At 45.9% G+C, this 22302-nt stretch overlaps 3 protein-coding genes across 4 annotated transcripts in view; 2 read left to right on the top strand and 1 right to left on the bottom strand.

Annotated features, from left to right (window-relative positions):
- The first annotated feature begins 81 nt into the window (after nucleotides 1-81).
- LOC119396055 (rRNA N6-adenosine-methyltransferase ZCCHC4) lies at nucleotides 82-5268 on the top strand. The gene has a single exon (XM_037663110.2). The coding sequence runs from the start codon at nucleotides 296-298 to the stop codon at nucleotides 1649-1651; it is 1356 nt and encodes a 451-aa protein (XP_037519038.1). The 5' UTR covers nucleotides 82-295; the 3' UTR covers nucleotides 1652-5268.
- Nucleotides 5269-5966: 698 nt separating this feature from the next.
- Nucleotides 5967-13509, bottom strand: LOC119396056 (thymidylate synthase). Of its 2 annotated transcripts, none has more exons than XM_037663111.2 (7): nucleotides 13362-13509; nucleotides 12414-12541; nucleotides 9934-10113; nucleotides 8317-8487; nucleotides 8011-8111; nucleotides 6417-6563; nucleotides 5967-6129 (listed from the first exon to the last, which is right to left on the bottom strand). In XM_037663111.2, the coding sequence occupies exons 1-7, from the start codon at nucleotides 13415-13417 to the stop codon at nucleotides 5992-5994; spliced, it is 921 nt and encodes a 306-aa protein (XP_037519039.1). In that variant the 5' UTR covers nucleotides 13418-13509; the 3' UTR covers nucleotides 5967-5991. The 2 variants fall into 2 exon arrangements, with proteins under 2 accessions (XP_037519039.1, XP_037519041.1); XM_037663113.2 differs by having other exon boundaries at nucleotides 13349-13479.
- A 529-nt stretch (nucleotides 13510-14038) lies between these two features.
- Nucleotides 14039-22302, top strand: part of LOC119396054 (uncharacterized) — a 35500-nt gene continuing 27236 nt past the window's right edge. Inside the window, exon 1 of the mRNA XM_037663109.2 lies at nucleotides 14039-14059. The gene's annotated coding sequence lies outside the window, so the exon portion shown is untranslated. The remainder of the gene's footprint in view (nucleotides 14060-22302) is intronic.

The following is a 22302-nucleotide window of genomic DNA, read 5'->3' as shown; positions in this document are numbered from 1 at the left end:
TGTGAAGTACACTAGCATTCTAAACGCAAAGAACACTGCCGTTTTGACTTCGAAACTAGCAGCTATACGATAAAACATGACCGAATAATATGGCCGCGTGGTTCGGTTTGCAATTTCGTGATGAAGGTGATTGAGCCGAACTAGTGAGTTTTGTGCTTGGAATCGTGTGTGTCTAAATGTGTGTGATGTGAAAACGACCAAGACGCGTTATGTTTCGTTTCATGCGATCACGTAGGTTCGATGGTACGTGGAAGTGCTGAAGGCATCTCGCCATCGTGACGTACAGTACCTTGCAATGAACTTCGCAACGAGCTGCGTCGAATTGCTGCGCGACGATTCCGACAACGTGCCCTGCTGCGAGCACGGACCCGGGCTGCTTTTTAGACGACTAGGAATTTCCGGTAAGAATGACGGGCGCCCTTTCTACGCCTGCTCCGCGTGTCGCCGACGCAAAGACTGCCCGTTCTTCCTGTGGAAAGAGGAGGCTTCGCGCTGCAGCAACTCCAAGTGGGACGCAGTAAAGCGGCGTGTGTTGCCCGACTTGACGCACAGTCAACTGCACGACAAATATCTGGAGCTGCTCAAACGCGAGCCGCGCGAGCGATATTTCTGTTGCCGCACGCTGCTGTTGAAGAAGGACGTAAAGAAGCGCCACTCGGAGCACTCGTTCAAGAACCCAGTTTCGGACGATGACCTGAGGCGACCCAGCCGTCTCTTGCACGCCGACGTCAGCAACACCACAAAGGCTCAGTACTTCTTCTCCGACTCCAGCGCGCGCTTCGTCGTCGACACGATAGCGCGATTAGGCTTCGATCGCGTCCTCTGTGTGGGGACGCCAACTCTGCACGAACATTTCAGGAACGAACCCCAGGTGAAATCCTTGCTTCTGGACATAGAGCAGGTGTACGAGCAGTTCTACGGACCCGACGAGTTCTGCTGGTTCAATATGTTCAACAATTTTCACTTTCGCGGTGAGCAGTCGGAGACGGTGGTCAGGGACAGGCTGCTCACCGGCAGTCGCTGCGCAATCGTAGTAGATCCTCCGTTCGGCGGCCTAGTGGATGCCGTCGCGAGGACGCTGGAAAAGTTCGCCGAGCAGGCGGCCACTCTGGACTGCGAGCTCAAAGTGTTCTGGTTCTTTCCGTACTTCAACGAGAAACGCATCGTGGCGGCCCTGCCTCGATTGCGCATGCTCGACTACGCCGTCGACTACGAGAACCACGCAGATTTCACCAGCGGCGGCAAGAGGGCCAAGGGTTCGCCCGTGCGAATCTTTACCGACGTGCCTCTGGGACAGATACCGCTACCAGAGAGCGGCGGGTACACGTTTTGTGCACCGTGCGACCGATGGGTAGGTCATCACAACAAGCACTGCGCTGTGTGCAACGACTGTCCGTCTAAAGATGGTGGTCCGTACAGGCACTGCGAACTCTGCGCGGTGTGTGTGAAACGGGCAAACGAGCACTGTACAGTGTGCGACCGGTGCCTCCCGCCTGGCCACGACTGCCAGTCGAAAGGCGTTACCTGCTTCGCTTGCAAGCAGTCCGGCCACAAAAGCACTGAGTGCATGCAAATAACCGCAGCACAGTGCAAGAATGTGAAAAGGAGCTTCAGCGGCAACATGTCTCGATGCAAGAAGAAGCGGCGATAGTGTCTTCTGTAGGCCGGAAGCCATTCATTTACGGGCCACAAAGACCGAGTAATAATAAATACACCGACAATAAGACCAAAATACCGGGACACACATCAAGACACTGGCTTAGACAAGCAGTGCTTACATATGAAAAGGTCTCACTACTTGGTATTTATTTTAACAGTGAAGGAGCTAGGGAGATGCATGAAGCTTGACGCCCACACCATGGAGTTCACAATTCCTTTAGTGAAAGGGGGGAAGTTGAGATGAATGGAAAAAAGGCAGAAGGAATGGACAAAGTGCTGAAAAAGTAGAGGATGCAAATAAGTCGGTACAATGTCACATATGTGATAAATAGTCGAGGAAGGGCTAGAAATTTCACAGGTGGAATGCTACAGTTGTGGTCGAAGTTCGTGGGAAGACATTGAAAGAGCCTGCCACAGCCTCACTGCCTTTGCGAAGAAGGGACTCCAAGCACTACCGAGTGCCCGCATGAAAGGTTTGCAGGCCCCCGCACCCACCTACGCACCAATTAACCCAACAGCAAACCCACATTTTGCTGCAATACTGATTTGGAGTGCCCATTTGCACCTAGTCAATTTAAATGGTAAAAAAACTACATTGCATCCTACAGGCACACAATACAGTCCTGCAAATTTCTGCATGTAACATTTTCTCCACCAGAGGAAGAGATGTGTAAAAAAGTTTGTGGTGGTTTTAAGCATTGTTCTGCTATATGTAGTGTGCTCGAAAACATCTATTTGACCATGCCGGGTGTATACCTACCTACATTTTATGACAGCCGAATTTCGAAATAATGCTTGACATTTTAAATAAGCGAGTGAACTTCGATACATACCCAAAATTATAGCGGATGACATTACGGGCGAGGAAGTGCCACATTTTCTTCACCAGGTGTTCCAACTTGAAACTGCATGCTCTGTGTGGCTGTGCTATGCACTTCAGCCACATTTAGACACTGACGAGGCATTTTTTTCAACATGTTTCATTTGAGCCACTTCTGCACGCAAACACAAACACTGAGCTCAAGTTGCTTTATTTTTTCTTTGGTGTTTAATACTGAAAAGTAGAATAAGTGCATGCTGTTGCTATCACACTCCGACATGGTACTTATCTCGAACGGCTAATATTCACTAATAGTGTCATGACATGGTGGGTTGAACAAGCCAACATTTTAGCGGTACATTCGTAAAAGAATAAATGCAAGTTTAATACATAAATGCAAGCGATGCACAAAAGCAATAACATAGTAGACTGTGTAACAGCAGGAAAACTTTTGGTGGAACAAGAAGCAGTTTCAGGTAGTGTGGATAACTGGTGGCCGCTGTGCGAAATCCTTTCTTTGGAATGAGTGGATGTTTTGAAGAAAATTTACATGAACAGATGATTTTGATATAAAACCTGAAAAAAAAATCGCGCTGCTCACAGGAAATCATGCAGACCCTAGGAAGTTGAAATTAAGTTGGGAGCGGGCATGACCCTTGGGCAAGACATTTAGAATTTGGCAGCATGTGTTGTGCACTGAAAATCTCTGAGGAAACCAGTAATTTTTCTTTCTGGGCAGGGATAAAGGTTGCCTTGTCCTGCTGTTCGTGTTTCTTTGTTGGTACCGTCAAACTACATACTCTGGAGAATTGTGCTAAGATTAGTCCGACAGCTGACAATCACCAAAAGCACACGCCATCTGCTAAGGTGCCATTTAAAAGCTGTTAATAAGAAAATTATATCACCACTAGCACTGTGGCACAGTCAAACTTAAATATTTCAGATTTGAGGAGAATAACAGACATATGAAAGGCACCTGGTAGTACACCTTACTGTATTACAGATCTCTTTTTATATCCTTCACCACACCACATGACCATGTTGCAGTGAAGCTTACTAAAGCAAATCTGTCGCAGATTGCTAAAACTTGCAAATATGTACCCTGCTGAAAGCACTCATCTTTAGCCTACCCCTGGAAGAGTTCCACAGTGGAAACAGCATACCATAACTTCTGAATTTCCTTGCGTCAACATGCACTTATTCAATAAAATGGGTTGAAAACCACCTGGCACCTTACAATCTAGTATGAAATAAAAAACATGTTAACATGGTCGGCGTCACAGGCATTTTTTTGTAGTCAACATAAGTTCTTGCTTAGATTGGCAATGACAACACGCTGTTTTTATCGTGAAAACATAATTGTATTGGAAGTCATTTTATGGTCAAAGCCAACATCAACATAGGCTATCATGTTTTCAGTGCACCAGAGTCTTGCGTATGCAGCACAGGGAGCACTGGTTCTTGTTATAAATCCAGACAGAATTGTAGTAGGAGACGGTTAATGCAAAATCAGTACTGTAAGTACAGGTGCCAGCACATTTTTTTATAGAGGAAAATTACCTTTCAGATTGGCTGGTGACGTGGCGACAAAATGGCAAAGTGCATAATCTTGGCAAGGCCGCTGTCCCCAGTAGCTACGGCTGCAGAGTACTTCAATATACACAGAATACTGATTTTGTGGCCCATAAAGAGGATGACCTCTCATGACACGTAGCTGCGAAAAGCCGCCTGGGCAAGTAAACTCGGTAGATTGGGTGTTTTTCTGACTGCAAGAATCGGAAGTAGCGCCTAAAGTCTCCTTTTGCTCAAGGGCCCATGCATGCATACGTGGCCTGCATGTATGTATCTTTGTGTGAGCATGGAGAAAAAATATGTAGCAGTGGCTTAGTTCGGCTATACCAGGATATACATAGCGTTAGCAAGGGTTCAGCTGATTATTCTTAGCTTTTCGTGTCTCCGCAGCCCGTTAGCCTTCTGTTCATTCTTCCTACGCTCAACCGCTAATTGCCAGGTAACTACTTCGGGATCCGATGAGTTAAGCTTCTCTGCTCTTCTGTGCCGTTGAGCAGCATTTGCGCTATCCTTCTCCATGGCTATACCACACTGGCAAACGCCAGTCAGAGGCGCTATCAAGCTGCTCCAGCGTAGTGTCAGACGGCGACTGCACAGCAAAGGCAAATAGCTGCGCTGGCGTCAGTGCATCTGCCATGGCTACGACGTCACTGTCTCTGGAATGCGCAGACCGGCGACGGCGAGTCGCGCGCGGCGGCGGCGGAGTGCACGGGAGGTGCCGGCTCCAGTGCGCCAGCTGCGTGACATCACTGATCCTCGTGCATGCGCAGCACGGCTCTTGAGGAGGCACGCGAAACTGGATCGGCTAGGCCAGTGTAGATAACGCTACAAAAAGCATGTGCATGTGTGTGTACTGCTGTTTACCAGGCCAGCAAGTTTTACCAGAGGAACCAGTGCAACGGAGCCTCCTTACTTTAGACCCTGGTCGAAGAAGGCATGTCACATTTTGCTTACAATACCGGAGGTACATCAGATTTTGGTTCGCATTGTTACACACTTTGTAACAACAAAAACTTTGTATGTGTTATATTTGGGGCCATAGCAGAATACTACTGCCATAAAAAAAGTGTGTTTTGGAATTTTTTTTTTCTGCTTCTCTTTAATTCAACGCGCAGAACATTCCACCAACTCCACTATTTTTGTCAAAGTTAATGAAAATCTGTTACAGTATGAACACATGGCAAGCAAAAATAAATGCAGGGTGGTGTGACAATGCGGGAGCCTTTACACATAACAGCAGAGTTGACAATCCCCAATTCTGTCACAACAAAACCGCAATGCTTGGTTATTTACTGATATGAAAATTGTGTTCACTTGTAATGAAGAACTCAAAACAGAAAATGAAAGAGAGACATGAATGAGGATCTGCATACATAGCACAGAAAAAGTTAATGTCCTGAATGTCTCCATGTTGGACACAATCGTGGCAGTTTGGGCATGCTGGTAAGACATGACCAATAAATTTTAAGCGCACAAGCAGATGACAGAAAAGAACCCATAAGACACACAGGCGCTCGTGTGTATTACGTGTTCTTTTCTGACCTCATCTGGTTGTGCGCTTAAAATTTATTGGTCCATGTTGAACAATACTGCCATTGCTAAGCTTACTGAAAAAGTAAATTCTGACTCAAGCAGCACTAGCCCTTGTCATTTTCTTCACTTTTTGAACCTGCTTCAGTAAGTTTAACTGTCTTTCTTGAATAAATACTAATATCACAATGCCCTGATAATGCTAACAGAACACAATGAACAAAAAATGCCATATCTGATGTATAACATGCTGAAATGCGCAAACGCACACCATGCCAGTTTTAAATGCTGGCCACAGATTGCAGCTATGTATCTCAAAGAAATTAACAAGGTTAAAAAGTAACGAAAAAATTTCCCCACAACAAAATAAACCGAGCGTCGCTCCAAAATCAGAGCTAATACAGCAAACTCTACACTGACATCTCCATCTTGATAGCTGGGTGGGGGTTGTAGTCGCAGAGCTCAAAATCCGAAGACTTGAAGTCAAAGATGCCTTTAATGTCACGCTTGATCACAAGTTTCGGGAAAGGTCGTGGTTCTCGTTCGAGCTGTAAATTTCAGACAAAAATTAGCTGTATTGCACTGAGTATAGCGTGGCTCGATGTACACAAAATTCAGATATCTATAAATAACTGCAATATACTACTACTATGCATAACTGCTGAACCAAGTAACAAGGAGGGCTGCCAGTGGCATTTAAACACTGGTGCACCCAGCAACAAAAGAACTGGAGACAAAGCGCTCCCTTCAAGGTGACTAATAAGTATCCTTCCATATTACGATACTCATCAAAGCACATATGTTGAGGAAACTTTAGACACTGTCCAGGCCTTACCTGTTTCTTCAGAGCGTCAACGTGGTTGAGATAGATGTGTGTATCACCGAGTGTGTGCACGAACTCACTGGCCCGCTTCCCAGTCACCTTGGCCATCATGTGCGTCAACAAGGCGTAGCTAGCAATGTTGAATGGCACACCCAAGCCCTGAGAGGGAAAGACCACAGAAAGTATCGCTAGCTTGCAGCACAGTGTCAATGTTCAACAAGTAGACTACCATGTTTCTTACTGAAAGCTATATTTTCCTTTAGGCTACCTTACCCAGCCATGTCAGTGTCTGGGGTGGCAACAAATGAGCAAGCATGAGTAGTTGTCTGCAACTGCAACCTATAAAATTGGCCAAGTGTAAAGGATCCGTCGCATTGTAAGTTTATAAATGTGTCCAAAGAGCCTCGCATGATTCAAATGGGTGAACCATTGCTCAGCAGGCTGATCATTTGACCATTCTTTGCGAGAAAACTCTGATTCATCCTGGGGCTCTATCCTCCACATTCACTCCACCATATATATTGCTTTTGTTTGTTAATAATAAAGGTCCACCGGCCTGGCTTTGTAGAGTTTTGGCATTTATTAGTGAAAGTGGGCAAGTTGAATTTTGGCAAGTAGGAATGAGGATGGCTCAGTATAATACTAATGAGACTAAGTCCAAATGAGCATCGCCGAGCGCAGGGCGAAGTAGAATCTTGACGAGACCAAGTAAGCCTACCTTAGCAGAATTTTGGTCACTCCGACTGAGAATGGCTGAAAGAACATTGGTGTGTCTGACTCCCATATACTCGTACGATTCTTGATTTGAAGCTGTTCAACTGCAGTGCAGACATGGTATAATGTAGCCACAGTTAATTTTGCGGCAATAAGCCGATTTGCAAGTTATTTTGTCACTTTGTTTTTCTAACAGTCTTCAAAAAGTGACGCCACGCATGGCTGTGATGTATTCCATAAACTGTGTTGCCATTGGCAAATCTTTAGATATGGGTGCGCATGACGTCTACTACCTTCATGTTCATTTTAATGTGTAATTACATTTGTAAGGGCCAAATTCAAGGCTTTTTATTATCACTGCAAGGCTCTTTTAAGCCACTGATGCTGTTTTCACAAACACGTCAATGAGGAATTGCAAGCCGACACACAGCCGTCGTGCACAGAATTTTCATGTTATCCAATCAAAAGCTTCCATAGTACAGCAATGCTTTGTTATGACCTCTGAAAAGCATGTGTAGTCACCACTGGCCTCGGAGTGTGTTTACTAGACATAACCCCTTGCAGTAATTGCCCAGAGGTGTTGATGAGCAATAGCTCCATGGTTAGCATGCTTGGCTTCCGAAGGCACATTTGTCCCTCTGGCATAAGCTCAAATCCTAGTGGAACCACAAATTCATCTTTTATTCACACTATTCACACTCTGACAATGACAAATCTGTACGGATGCGACGGTGAGCCCTGACAACAACAAAGATCAGCACTGTGTCTCGTCGATGACGACTGGAGTCATTGTCAAACGAATTCGACGGCTGTATGGGATGGACACAAGGTAAACCTAATTTCAAGCACAGTAAGTTGCAGTAAACAGAGGGCACATGGACAGTGCACATACCACGTCGGCTGAACGCTGGTAGAGTTGACAAGACAGCTCATCCTCGTAGACATAGAACTGTGCTAGGCAGTGGCATGGAGGCAGTGCCATTTTGCTCAAATCTGTCGATAAATAAAAAAGACATTAGAGTCACACAGCTTGCCAAGTTAAAAGGCAGTATGTTGGTCTCATGCTCTGTAAGCGCATGTCAATTTCCAAAGCACAAAGTTCTTAGCCTGACAAGGCACAATTGGTCTACATTTACAGTTCCCATTGCCGCGTGGTGTAGACTCGCACCATCTAAGTTCTTTGCAGAAGGAATATTACCTGCTGGGTTCCATGAACAAAGAATCATCCTGCGATCGTCCGGATTATTCTTGATGGTGTTGATAAGATTTGTAATCTGGTCTACACCTTCTGTTCCATAGTCAGTTCTCATGTCTCTGTATGGAGCACCAAAATGCCTCCACTGAAATCCATATACTGGGCCAAGGTCACCTATGACATAACAAATGTCACTATAATTCCTGTTAGTCATAGCTTACACGTACAATACAAAACAAAAATCACATTTTAACTTTACAAATTGATGTATTTAGTTATCTGTACGTTGGTTTTGGGACGTTAAACCCCAACAATTATTATCTGTAGGTAAAGTTTCAGCAAAAAAAAAGTTCCAAAAGTGGGAGGTTGAGGATTATCAAAAAAAAATGAGGCAGACTTATAAGCTGTGATTAGCACAAAATTAAGTCAGGCTACACCAACCTCTGTCGGATCTACAAATCTTGACTACCGGGCCTCCTACCAGGAAAGCACCTGTTAGTCATATCATACTGAGCTCAGATGTTTGCGCCATTTCCAATTCCAGAATGTAGATTCACGTGAATATCATCATACTGGAGGCATGCCATGTTCAAGTAATAAATTATTCTAAGAATAGAGAATATAGGAGCTGACCTAATCAAAGATTTTTTTTTTTGCAAGAATGAGGCTCTGAACTTAGGAGACTGACCTACACTCATAGCCAACTTAAAAACAAAAAAGTACTGTAGCTTTAGCTGTTATTCTTCCCTTCTCAGATAAATGTGAACTGTGAGGATGTTCTTGCTAGGCAACCGGAGAACAGATCTTCGCAATTCGGTGTTTCACAGCGCAAGGAACGAGGACGACATTGAAAGACGCAAACAGCACTGGTCTTCACAAAATTTGCTATGTTAAAGAAAAAACTGACATTGAAACAAAAAAATGGCAGACACATTTCTATGAGATTGGCATAATGCAAAGTGTTGCATAAATTGTCATAGCGCAAGAAAAGGGTGCAGCATTGAGCTAGTGGGGCCTATGTGCCCAGAGTGAAATGAAAATGTGTCAAGTGTATCAACATGTTAGTGCGGAAGTGGAAGGTTCTTGAAGGTGCTGTTCACACTGCTGACATGCATAAAGACAAGGGAAAAAAATGTGTAAGAAAAAGTGTTGGGCTTCTGGGTTGGATGTCCTGTGTGCGAATAACACAGAAAACTGCATTCTTTTTTTTTACTTATTTATTTCTATGAGGGGGCAGAGTTTTGGGTAATTATCAAATTCAAAATCACACTGCCTTCACCCACTCTCTTTATGCTTTCATTTGATGCATCACAACTTTGTCCTCAATGAATTTCTTTAGTTAATACTTCTTACTAATTAACTTAAAACATTCACCATAACCACTGTCTCCTACATACACCTTTCACCCATAAGTTGCAACTGTTTATCTGTACAAAAATTACTCTTGATTACTAAGTGATTACTAATTCAATCACAACTTTTACTTATATACCATTACGATTCATTTATACACTACCTACATTTACTATATATATCCTCCTGTAATATTTGCTAGTGACAACTGACAACACAGACAATGAGGCTTTCAATGCTTTGCATTCAGAATGTTGCCAAACATACCTTCCTCTCGCTCAGTGAATCCAAGGCTGTCCAAGAACTGCCTGGACCCATTGCCGTCCCAAATGTGCACACCATTATTTGCAAGTTCGTTGGCATCTGTCGACCCCCTCAGAAACCAGAGCAACTCCTCAACCACTCCACGCCAGAATACTCGTTTGGTGGTGAGCAGTGGCATTGTGCCTTGGGAAGAGGAGTTTTTCTACTAAGAACAATGTGACAAGACAGTTATAGAATCTCTGCACTTTGCTGTACGTCTTATTTTACTTGTGCATCATTTATGTGCCTTGTTTTACTTATATGCTATAGAGGTTGTATAGAGCGTAAAAGGGGTTAGTCATGGACCTGACGTGAGGGGATAAGCCCTTTTAAAACTAACACGCCAATGATGACAAGGTGCCTTTGGCAAAGATAGGTCCACCTATAGAAATGTCAGCCATCTTGTGTGAGGCCCCTATTCCCGTTCACACAACCTCAATAGCACATTGTGTTTCGATCTGTTGGCTCCCACCTTTAGCTTTTATTTTGCTTATGCATTTTAGATAATGGCTCATTATAAGTGGAGCGATTTTTCTACTGTGCTTAATGGAACTACGGTAACTGCACCTGCAGGATGTACATTCTTTGTCAACAAAGACAGATAACAGCTGCTGCAGCTGTTGCTCTTGTAAGGCACCTAATGGAACAATAAATTGATCTGAGAAGCTCAATTCAGTTTGCTTGAGCAACAGTAAAATAAGTATTAAGCTGCCTCCTTTTTTTAATGTTTCAACACATTACCCATTCAAAGCAATGAATGCAAATGCTGGCTGTTGTGCAATGTTTAACAGGCTGCAACGTTATTGCCTTCTAGTTCACCTTGAGCACACAAGAAGGCGAGCACCTCTGAACATTTAAAATTTGCACACACAAAAGCACTGACAGCCTATCTGCTGTGCTGTTGATGTTTTACCTGCAAAATTGTGCCATATGAAATGGAATTAATATATCTTGTCTGGTATGAAAGCAGCCATTTCTTATATCCTTCGTGTGGTCCTACCCATAGCTGGACAAAAGCAGCTTTCACGCGTGCACTGGGCTTAAAGCCTGCACAATCCAACCAAGTTTGCAATACAATCTCAACAGCTTTGAGGACAACGTTCAATGCTTGTGGAAGTTCCTCAACCGTAGATTTTGGACAGCCTTCAGTATTACTGACAGCAGCTTTGTCCTCTTAACTGCTATAAAGGTCATTGTTATGGCTTATGACATTGTTGGCAATTTTTCTTTGCACATAAGTCTGCACAGGTGGAAGTTCCTGCATGTTGTTTTAATTTGTAAACTTATCATGTGACATCGATAGCACTGCCAAAACTGTATTGGCCCTGGGGAAAGCTGAGAACACTCTAGGCACCAGCATGACTACAATAAAAGCTTTGTCTCAAGTGAGTGCATAAAGCACTCACTTCATATGAGTGCTCTATGCTAATGAAAAAGAAAGCATTAGATTGAGCTGGACCTTGTACAAAGACATGGAGATAATAAAAAGTTATCCAACTTAAATGTTGAAATACAACGGGCAAAAAATAATCACCTCATGTACATCGCTTCTACAGTGATCCAATAATATGCGAAGTAATGAAACCAGCGTTTTTCTGAACGAATATTAGAAGCTTTCATTCCGAAGAGGCATGCACGCCCAACAGAGATCAAATTTTATTTCAGGGAGAAGGTTTGTTGCCACTAAACACATCCAGCAAATTAAGTATGTTTACTAGATCTCAGCTACAAAGTGCTATCGATAATTCACAGGAGTAGCAAGAAAGAAATACTGAAAGCAAGAGCTGCAAAAATGAAAGCTGCTTCAGTTTGAACTAGCATAGAGCACCCATAGATTTGAGTTTGTTTCAACTACAGCAGCAGAAAAGTTTAACTACAGAACACAAAAGGAAATGTGCATAATTGGTTGGGTGTGACTGGCATCACTTGAAGCCCTTTTGACATTTTTTGTCCGCTTTCTAAGCAAGCATGTATTGTATGCATTCAATTAGCCAAATAGAAAGGCAGAAAACCAATTTAATGCTCAGTCAATTGAGGTGAACAGCACACCATGTCAATGTGCACTGCCAAAATACGCGTTGCGGCTGTTGAAAAGGGAAGCATCTTTTTAAAGTTGATTAAACTAATAGATATTCTGATTTCGGCATTTTTACGATGGCTGAGGCAAAACCACTATTTACATTTTGCAAAGACAGTGAGCAAAAGCTTTTACCCTTAATCTGCAACACAGGCCCCATTCAACCAAAAAAGTATAACATGCTTGAGATGTATCCCTAAAAAAAATAATTTCTCTATTCTGCAAGTGCAAGTGTGTCCTAATGCTAGGAAACTGCAGCCAACAGTCAGAGAAAATAAGTAAGACTTGCATTACGAACAAGAAAAATGACTGTATAGTAGACATCTGGCGTGCAGGCAGCTTTTGCTAACAGCTGTGAAGGACATACCATCTGCAAGAGAATACCTGCACTGTCGGCCAAACACCGACAGCGTCCCTGTTCCAGTCCTGTCGTTTTTGCGCTTTCCATTTTTCAAGATATCCCTCAAGAGGTTGAGATATTGGTATTCATCGTGGCTGTAAAATGTTGAACTTCATTAGCACTGTCATGCCATTCATGCAAACGAGATAATAGTGACTAAAAAGACAGCTTCAGCTGAATCACTTTCAATGTGCATTGATCCTTCTCAGTCCAAGCTCAGTACAAGATATTACACAATATAGCTCAGTAGGGCTATAAAGTTATCGGTGCTCTGTAAGGGTGAAGTGGGGGCTTTAATTGTTTACTCTTCTTGTAAGGTGACCAACGATACACAAGCGCACACACATAAAAACAAGGTGCAAATGTTGGTTGCCCATCCCTCTACCCCATTTTTAAGCACGGTTATACTTGACACACTGTATCATAGATATAAATATCGTTAGTTGCGCCACATTAAGTGTATACTCTTGCAAAAACAAAGTTTCTTCTCCTACCTAAATGCAAGTTCTAGCGTAGGCATTCCATAAGCCCGCTAGCGTATGCCATGTATGCAAGTGCCTATGATAACAACTCTTCCTATTTGTTGACGTCTATCGGCGCCGAAGCTTTCAGCTCGTACTATGCATGTAGTTTCACCACTACCATAATGCAGGTAAGCAGTTTATCAATAAGCACGGACCAAAAACCGGAACAGCGAAACATGCCGCGCGCCTCTGTCGTTTCGGCGCGCCGCGATTGTTTATTGGAGTATTTCGTATCGCATGCAGTCCGAGTATTGTCCGTGCTTGCACGGATAATGATCTCTTCGTACCGCATTTACAATCAGCCTGAAAACAATTGAACGGGAGCGAAAGATAAGGACAACGCTGCTTCGTCGAGAGCGATAGTGATGCGATAGGTACCGGCGAAACATACGTCTTTTCCTTGACGTCGGCACTGTTGGTCTCCGCGGCAATCGTGTCTCCGTTCATGTTACTGGCGATAATTTTGATAACCGTGCCTAGACTTCGTACCACAACGCCTCCCGCGTTTTTAAGGAAAAAAGCGCGCGCGCATGCGGCTTCGGCTTGATCGCAATCGGCTGTGTATCGCTCGCCTGCTGTGATCTTGGAGGAAGGTTACCCCAGCGCCGTGCCGAATGCAATCAAAGTATTAAAACGTACGACCGAGGCGATTGTACCTGATTATACGTATTCAGGAAGGTCAAGTAAAAGGCGGGAGTCAATATCATGATCTCTCGATCGGAGCCCACGCGAACCAAGTGCGAGGAAGCGCACTGCGCATGCATCTCGAAACGACCATGCAATCTCGGGCGGAGATCTCGGGTGTTACATGTGTGCATGTATTTTTTTTTTTCGTCCGATATACATACGTGTAGAACTCTCCCAATTTGTAATTTCTAGCAATCACGAAATGTACTACATTTGCTTCTGTTCTGTAGGTTTTTCGCACCCATTTCTTGGACCATCTAGCGTTGTGGACCAATCAGAAATAAGGAATTGCACCAATCAGGTACTGCCATAAACGCGGTGCGCGCGCGTACATGTTCTCTGGCGTTGGGGGGCTTTTCTCAGTTTTCATCTGGTGCTTGTGCGCGTTGGACGCTTGCGCAGGTAAGTCTCCAGAAACATGTGCCTGCATTTTTCTGTAGGGTCATCCACCGAAGCATGCGAACGAAAAGCGACAGTTGTGCTTGAGGATTACAATTTTTGGCGCTGCTGTTTTGTGGAGAGGGTGGCCGCCGCAACGCCGACTTGGGATGCGGCATGATCAGGTGTGGCGCGAGAATGTGCTATGCACAAGTGTGCTCATCCCCGTGTGTCTGGTAAGTGGGCGATGCTGCAGCAAGCTTTTCCAAAGAGCTTTGCGGATGAGTGCACGCCCAGGATGTGCATTATGGCGTTAGGAGGCAGAACCAGGCTATCTTGGGAGTGGCGTTTCGGTAGCGACGTTTCGGGGCGGCATCTTCCTTTGTTCAAAACGCGATGGGCGTCGTTGGAAGAAGCGTTGTCGTGACGGCAAATCCAAGCGCATGCTGCGCTGCCCGATTCCTCGTGTTTCACCTTACATTGTATTGTTTGTTATTTTAACTTCAATTCTGAAAGCGAAACGCTGGTGGCTTTGCACCTGGGAGCGTGATTCGGCAGCCACTGTATGCTACGCGTGCGCACGACGCAGTCGTGTAGCATTTTTTTGCTCAATGTGCAAAGGCGATCGAGAATGATTTCTCCCCTTTGCGCATGACAAGTGGTGCACTCGTGTCTCCGTGTGAACTCCGGTATGAACGAATTCCTGCGATAGCCGCTGTCGCCAAATTAGCAGTTGTAGTGTTATGGTGTTGCCGCTGCGGCCGCATTTTCGATAGAGGCGAAAATGCTTGTAACCCGTTTGCTTATATTTAGGTACACGTTAAAGAACCCCAGGTGGTCGAAATTTCCGGAGCCGTCCACTATGGCGTCTCACATACAAATCGTGGTTTTGGGACGTTAAACTCCAACAATTGTTATTATAGTGTCATCGTGTTATAAATATAACTTGCTCAGAGCATCTGTAGCCCTCTTTGCAAGCTTACTGTAGTCTGACCTATGCAGCAAAGATTGTTGCATATGGATGTAGCACGTGTTGCGGCATGGACATGGCACTGCCTGAGCAAGTTCAGTTGACCAAACCCCCGAGTTCCTTGGGCATGCCAGTGCAAATGGCATTTCACCATGAATCTTCTAGAACTTGGAGACGCGCCGTAGACGCCACCGGGAGCGGACGCGTTTTGCAAGCGCTCCGACAAAACCCCCCGTTTTTGGCTGCACGAGCCCTTCAGTAGCCACGTAAACGGATATGGAGTTTCCTACGGAATCAACTACATCATCCGAAGTGATCTCAAGTGAGTGCTCAGCATGTTTCGACCACGAAGATCGACTTATTGGCACCGATCCACCATTTCTCGGTGGGCCTAACGGCTAGGCCTACCGGTATGCCCATCCTCGAGGTAGAGGAGCTGCCTCCCGCCGAAATTCTCGAAGACAGTGAAGGCAGCTGGCGTCAAGTTTATGCCAGGTGCAGAAAACCCACTTCATCCCCGAAGAAAACAGGCCAGGTGTTAGAAGTTCAAAAGAACAGCCACAGAGAACCCTCCCATCGACTTGCCGCAATGCCCCCAAACCGCCTCACCTGCCAGCCGATTACTATAAAATAGACCTGCAATACATGGAGGCCTCAATTGTGCTGACATTTCACTTCTGAAGCTCACACGTGCAATCCTTCATGCGGCAGCGCAAACAATCCACATGATCGCATCAACTCTGAGCAAAATTCTGCTCATGAGCACATCAAACTGTAAACGCACCGAGGCATGCCATCTAATCAAAACCATCAAGATGGACGAGCGCAGCAATGAAGTAGTGACCTATAGCATAAATTCATCGAATACCTCCAGAGGGGTCATTTGTAATATTCCTATGTAATCTCTACCACAAACTTGGCCACATGCCAGACATCTGCTTAGGTGCTCTTCAGTCTTTGTGCCCAATGTCTGGAATTCCAAACCCCCCACTCGGTCACAACTGCCAACCTAAGTGTGTGGTGTGGCATAATGATCACCCACCGGCTCACCCCAGTGCCCGGAGCACTAGAAGCCCAAACCAAAGCATACATCTTTCCCTTTTGAGCCAGATGCAGTCCCCTTCCTTGGATCAAGCACATTTTCCAAGAACACCCTGAGAGGACACTCACCCAGTCTCAAGACAACGCCAAAGCAAAATCATCAAGACCCTGGACTGGGCCTGGAATCTGGATGAGCTGGGCTGATGTAGCCTCTCCTGAAAGCTCCATTCAAAAGCAGCTAAACGAATGCAGGATGAGATGACTAAATTGTGGGCGGAATATACAAAACTATGTCTACACCTCCAGTCCTTGAAACAGTCATCCGCTTCCACGAACACCTATCCTAATCTCGCCCCCAAGCAACTCTCACCGCCAGCTTCTCCCTCAACCACCCCTATATCTAGGGACCCCGCTTACCCACCTGCACAAAAGTGAGAAATCTTGGCTCCCACAATGTCATTCGAAGATAGAGTAGACCAAGTCAAGAAAAACCAGAGGGTTGGCAAAGTCGAAGAAAAAGTAAGCAAACTCGAGGATAAACTAGACAATTTTAATGCCTTTTCCACAGCTTTGCAGAAGCTCCACGAATCCGTGGCCTCGAAACAACAAGCCATATTACCTATGCCCCAAACCTTAGGTAGAGTTACGCAGTCGATTGACACTGTCCACGCTAACCATCCACAGCTTGCCCAACCCAAGCCAAATCCACCTACGGAAAATGGCACCTTGTAACTGCATTGAACTCTTCATATGGCAACGGAACTGCAGGGGGTTTCGCTGAAGAAAGGCTAACCTGCAGTATATAAAATCTCGACTACCCCTTCCCCAGTCATTGCTTTACAAGAAACAAAGGGTGTTTTACAGCTGCCGAGCTATAGAACGCATGAAAACCCAGCTAACAAACCTAACACTGCCGTCTTAACTTGGAAGCACCTCGCAGTGACATGCACGAAATTTGTCAACATCAACATTGAGCATGGTTTTCTCCAAATACTACTACTCAAACTTAACTTGCCACTCTTATATGTTCTTAACGTATACATTAGACCATAACACAAAAGCCACTGCTTTGATACCCCATTTTCGCAAGCTGCATCCTCGGTAGGCAAATACACCGTCCTCATAGTAATGGGTTTCAACACCTCCCACCCAGCGTGGGGTTACACCACATCTACACTGAAAGGTAGGGCCCACATCCAGACACCATTCTACACTACACGACCGAGATGCCTACTCGTTCGGGGAACAGTGTAAACAAAGATTCGCCCCCCGATCTCACTCACAATGCTCCCCTAACAGTTTGGACTAACACCCAAACTAACCTAGGAGCGGTCATTACATTATCAGCATCACTGCAACTGAAACACAGACCCATTGCACCCAACCACTAACACTCACAAATTGGGACAAGTTTAGAGAGACCCGGAACAGCACCGCCCAAATCCACACAAAAGCTCTACCCTGGTTCCCCGATAATTACTCTTGACTATAAGCTTCTGCATATGTGGGAAGTAACAATCGTGACGATGGAAATGCCAGCATTGCAACAGGAAACTGCATTGGAACGGCGAAAATGGACCAACAAATCGAGCAATACAGGACTTGAGTGGCGCAACAATGGGGCCAGATTCGTGAAGGAATGCATGACAACCTCAGCAGTAAGCGAAAGCGACAACTCCTTAGGCATCTGTTAACTTTACCACTTCTCACACATGACACTGCCACAGCGTCACTAAACTTACACGAACACAGTGACCACTAAGGGCAACCCTTTCATAACCTTCATACGTTGCACTTACCCCAATTTCGCAAGGATTTTGTGCCCACCTGTACAGGTGAACCTAGTGAGTCATTAGATGCACCACATATGGAGGCAAAAGTTAGGCGTGCCCTCGCAGCACTGTACAATGTCGGCCCCCTGCCCCAACCATGTTAACACTGCTGAAAAATCTACCCCATTTCGATTAAAGCATTGACTGAGTACTTCAATCACTACTTGGACAGGGGCACCCTTCCACCTTTGTAGAAAGACGCCAGTGTCATTTGTGCCCAAACTGAACAAAGTTCTCAAAATAAAAAATCCTAGGCCCATTTCCCTGACATGGTGCCTCGGAAAGGCTATGGAGCATGTTATGCTTGCAAGCCTCCAGAGACACATGGAGGATAATGGGCTACTGCCTCCACAAACGGTTGGCTTTAGAACCTCACTCGCAGTGCAAGACGCAATGCTGTCTCTTCATCATGACTCCTAACCAGAGCAAAGATACTCAGACAATCTTGGTCTGGACATACATGGAACATTCAATAACATAGCCCACTCAGCTATGTGCTGGCTGCAACCACTCTTTTTATGGCTCTATAATGATCTTACATTAGCAGCTTCTTCACAGACCACACAGCAACATTAACATTCAGACCAGAACACTTCACCTTACACACTAGGCAGCTTTGGCACACCTCGGGTTGGTGCTTTCCCCCGTCCTTTCTAACCTGGCTATGCTACCTATTCAACCTGGCTATGCCACCGCTATTCAACGTATCCCTGACTTAAACTTTGCCGTCTGTGCTGGTGATAATCGCTTTATGGGTGAAAGGAGGCTCAAATGGACAAGTCAAAGGTGCACTACAAGAAGCTCTAGACGTAATTGCAGCACTCTCATCTCCGTTGAATCTTTTTTGTACCCCCAGCAAATCAGAATTGCTTGAGGATTGATGGGCCGAGCACAGTCCGCTGAGAACGCCTCAGACCACATGGCGCCCTTCAATGCGAGGGATCACCGTTTGATCTTTCATGGCATAAGTCACTACTGCCTTCAGTACACCATATACCACAACATACTATGATGGCAGTTACAAGATTGTACGTTCCCTACCCCTTCTTTCTGCCATCTTATACACCCTGCAATATATCCCTCCCCCTTATGTATTTTCTGCTATCAAAGCCAATCTGGACCATGTCATGTAGGGGTGTGCTAAGCACCAACCGCCTAAATTTCTTTTGTATATTTAGCAGTAAGGAGAAGTGGGAGGCTGCCATGTGCAGCTCGGCGTCCGAGGTCCAGGTCCAGATCCTGGATTGAGCCAAGAGGGTAGCGGAGACCTACACTGGGTAGGCACCTCTGCTCCCTCCGCCACTGCACCATTCCCTACTGGGATAAAGTTTTTCTCCTCCTCCTGCTTTGAGAACTTACCTCAATGAACGAGCTTTGCCAATTGCTCAAGTCCATCAATTTCTACCAACGATTTATTCCCTATTGTACATGACTTCTGGCTGTGACAGATGCTCAGCTTTTCTCCAAGCATATGTAATTGCGTCAGTGGACTGTGGAGGCCATCAAAGCATTCCCAAATGTGAAGACTGACATCACCGCCGCTACCCTACTCAGACACTGTAAACAGGGTGCACCCACTGCCATCCTGACACACTCCGAACACTGCTGTTGGTGCTGTCTTGCTACAGTAGATCAACAATCAGTGCCACCCACATGCTTTCCCCATGCTACACAACCCTGTTAAATTGTCTTCAGCCGTGTTTTACTTACTGTTGCAGTACGTCACTTGCCATTTGCTGTCTTCACAGACCACAATGCACTTGTGCATGCAATGAGCCACTTGGCACCCTGTTGATCGTGCCATGAGTGTCAATGCATTTCCTACATCTTGGAGGTCACAAAATCTTGTCAAGGGCAATTGCATTTCAATCTATGTTTCGAGTCTGCATTTTTCAAGTCGCAGCCAGAGCCTTCTGTAATTGATGTCGAATTGCTCACCAATCACTGCTGTGAAGACATCAAACTTGTACCATCTAGAATAATCAACCTCCTTGCAGTTGAAAGGTGTCAGCATAAACCTACGAGATCCAGCATAACCGCATGCCCCCAGGCAAGCCTCCCCCAGATGCTCACTTTCACACAATGCATTTGACCTCGTCTGCCCTCGCCTTCAAAAAGCAAGAGCGGAAAGGGCATCTGCGATCTCGGCACCCGCAATTGCAGCAGCTTCGTGCCCACATTGATAGCAAGGTTTGGCATTGCACTCGGCACTTCTGCAAACTTACTGAAGCTTCTTGGACATATCTGCTTACCATCTCTGGTTAAAAGAACTTGTTCGACACTTTCACCTGCCTTCAAGACCTCCATATAGTGCATGAATCCACGAAGAAGTGGGTCATCCATTTGGCTCCTGTCCTGCTTGGCACCCGAGCTACACTGAAAAGTGACCATGGTTGCTTCTATGCCGAATTAGTCGGCAGCACTCGACTATGCATTCTATGCAATTTCTTTGCTGCTACCACTAAAACACTTATACCGTCGATGCGTACACTTCCGAATTGCATGCGTTCTTCACTGATTCACCCCACGCTCGCACATTCACAAGAACTCCTTCTCAGGCACTCAGTTTGCTACCCATGTTTTCATGGGCAACAGTGTTGTACGTAAGCAGCTGCAGCCATGCTCTTCAGGTCCATATTTCGTTCTTGAGTGCTGTCAGACTTGTGATGAACATCAATGGTCGTGTGGACACAATTGCCGTCGAGTGCTTCAAGCCTGCTACATTAAGGCAACCACTTCTTCGATTTCACCATTGTGTGATGCAACTCTGCTGCACCCCCCTCCGCCGCCAGGACACCCTGTGTCACTTGAGTTCACATTGCATTTACCTGCTCTCTATGGGGAGGAGCCATCTGTAGTGACAACAGCTTTGGTGTCGCATGAAAAGGGACTGAAACCTCATGAGCACGAGTGTTCTATTATTATCTGCCCCCATGAACTAATGTTCGGCAGAGATCAAAACCTAGTTGAGACACCACTGTTGTGTTCATATTGCTTTCTTGGGAGGCCTAGACTTTGCCGGTCTCTGTGCTTTCTTGCGCTATTATTGTTATTCAATTGTTTCAGCTTTCTTGTGGCGTTACTCCAGGCAGAAGTGCGCCGTCGCCGTGAGGTTCCCTTTATGGTTCAAGTGTGGTTCGCTGCATGTAAGAGGGAAAGTGCCAGAATAAATAAAATGTTGCAGTGGCTTAGCTCGGCTATGCCAGAATAACGTAGCGTTAGCAAAGGTTCAGCTAATTATTCTTAGCTTTCCGATTGTCTAGGATTAGCTTGATTATCATGCTTATTGCTGTTCCAATGACACACACACGCTATACGTATTATGTGGCCCATGTATATTTATTTTGCCAGGCAACTACTTCGGGATCCGATGTGTTAAGCTTCTCTGCTCTTCTGCGCCGTTGAGCAGCATTTGCGCTCTCCTTCTCCATGGCATACCACACTGGCAAACGCCAGTCAGAGGCGCTATCAAGCGGCTCCAGCGCAGTGTCAGACGGCGACCGCACAGCGAAGGCGAATAGCTGCGCGCGCGCCGGTGCCAATACGTCTGCCAAGGCTACGACGTCATTCCTCTGGAAAGCGCAGACCGGCGGCGGCGAGTCGCGCGCGGCGGAGGCGGAGTGCGCCGGAATTGCTGGCTCTGGTGCGTGACATCACTGATCCTCGTGCATGCATAGCACGGCTTTCAGGATCCACGCGAAACTGGCTCGGCTAGGCCAGTGTAGCTAACGCTACAAAAGGGATGATACGTGTCTTCCAGCGCAGAGAGACGGGTGAGCGCGCGTCTCCCGTTGGCTGTACGTGCTCTATGCGAGAGAGCTTGTGGACCCTGATTTGCATGTAATCCGCGTAGGTGCGAAGACTGAACGATTCGAAAATGCCAGTCGCTTTGCTTGCGCCGGCGTTATATCGCGTTATCTCGATTATAACGCGTAGCGAGCGGCAAGGTGATGGGTCTGCTCACCTGTCAGTGGCTCCCATTTTCCCCCATAGTGGAAGGACTCCTGATTTTTTAAGTGCAGAGCACTCAGGTGCCCGGGCTGTCGTCACGTAGGTAAACCCGTGTGTAGCATAGCCATGTGTAGTATAGTATAGCAAGAGGTTGCAAAGGAGAGGAGGGGAGGGGTGAGGAGGGTAAAGCATAGCATGGCACTTTTGCGCAGCACATTGACTTGTACACGATCACTCTGTGCTGTTGCTCTTTCACGAATTACATGGACTCAGTTTGGCAGCTCGTCGCCTGACGCTACTATCACTCGTCACTCAATGTACGCACGAAGACCCGAATATTATTGATCACGCGGCTACTATCTGTCGTATCCCACGTCACTGCGCTGACGACGTTCTTTTCCCAGCCGCGTCGCCGCCATGAGGCGAGCGCACTGGCGAGATTGCAACACTAAATGCTAGTATTTCGCTTGGCC

The sequence above is a fragment of the Rhipicephalus sanguineus genome, chromosome 6, assembly GCF_013339695.2.
Source record: "Rhipicephalus sanguineus isolate Rsan-2018 chromosome 6, BIME_Rsan_1.4, whole genome shotgun sequence".
In the NCBI taxonomy this organism is placed as follows: domain Eukaryota; kingdom Metazoa; phylum Arthropoda; class Arachnida; order Ixodida; family Ixodidae; genus Rhipicephalus; species Rhipicephalus sanguineus.
Note: the sequence above shows the minus strand (reverse complement) of the source record. Positions and strands in the feature narration are given on the sequence as shown.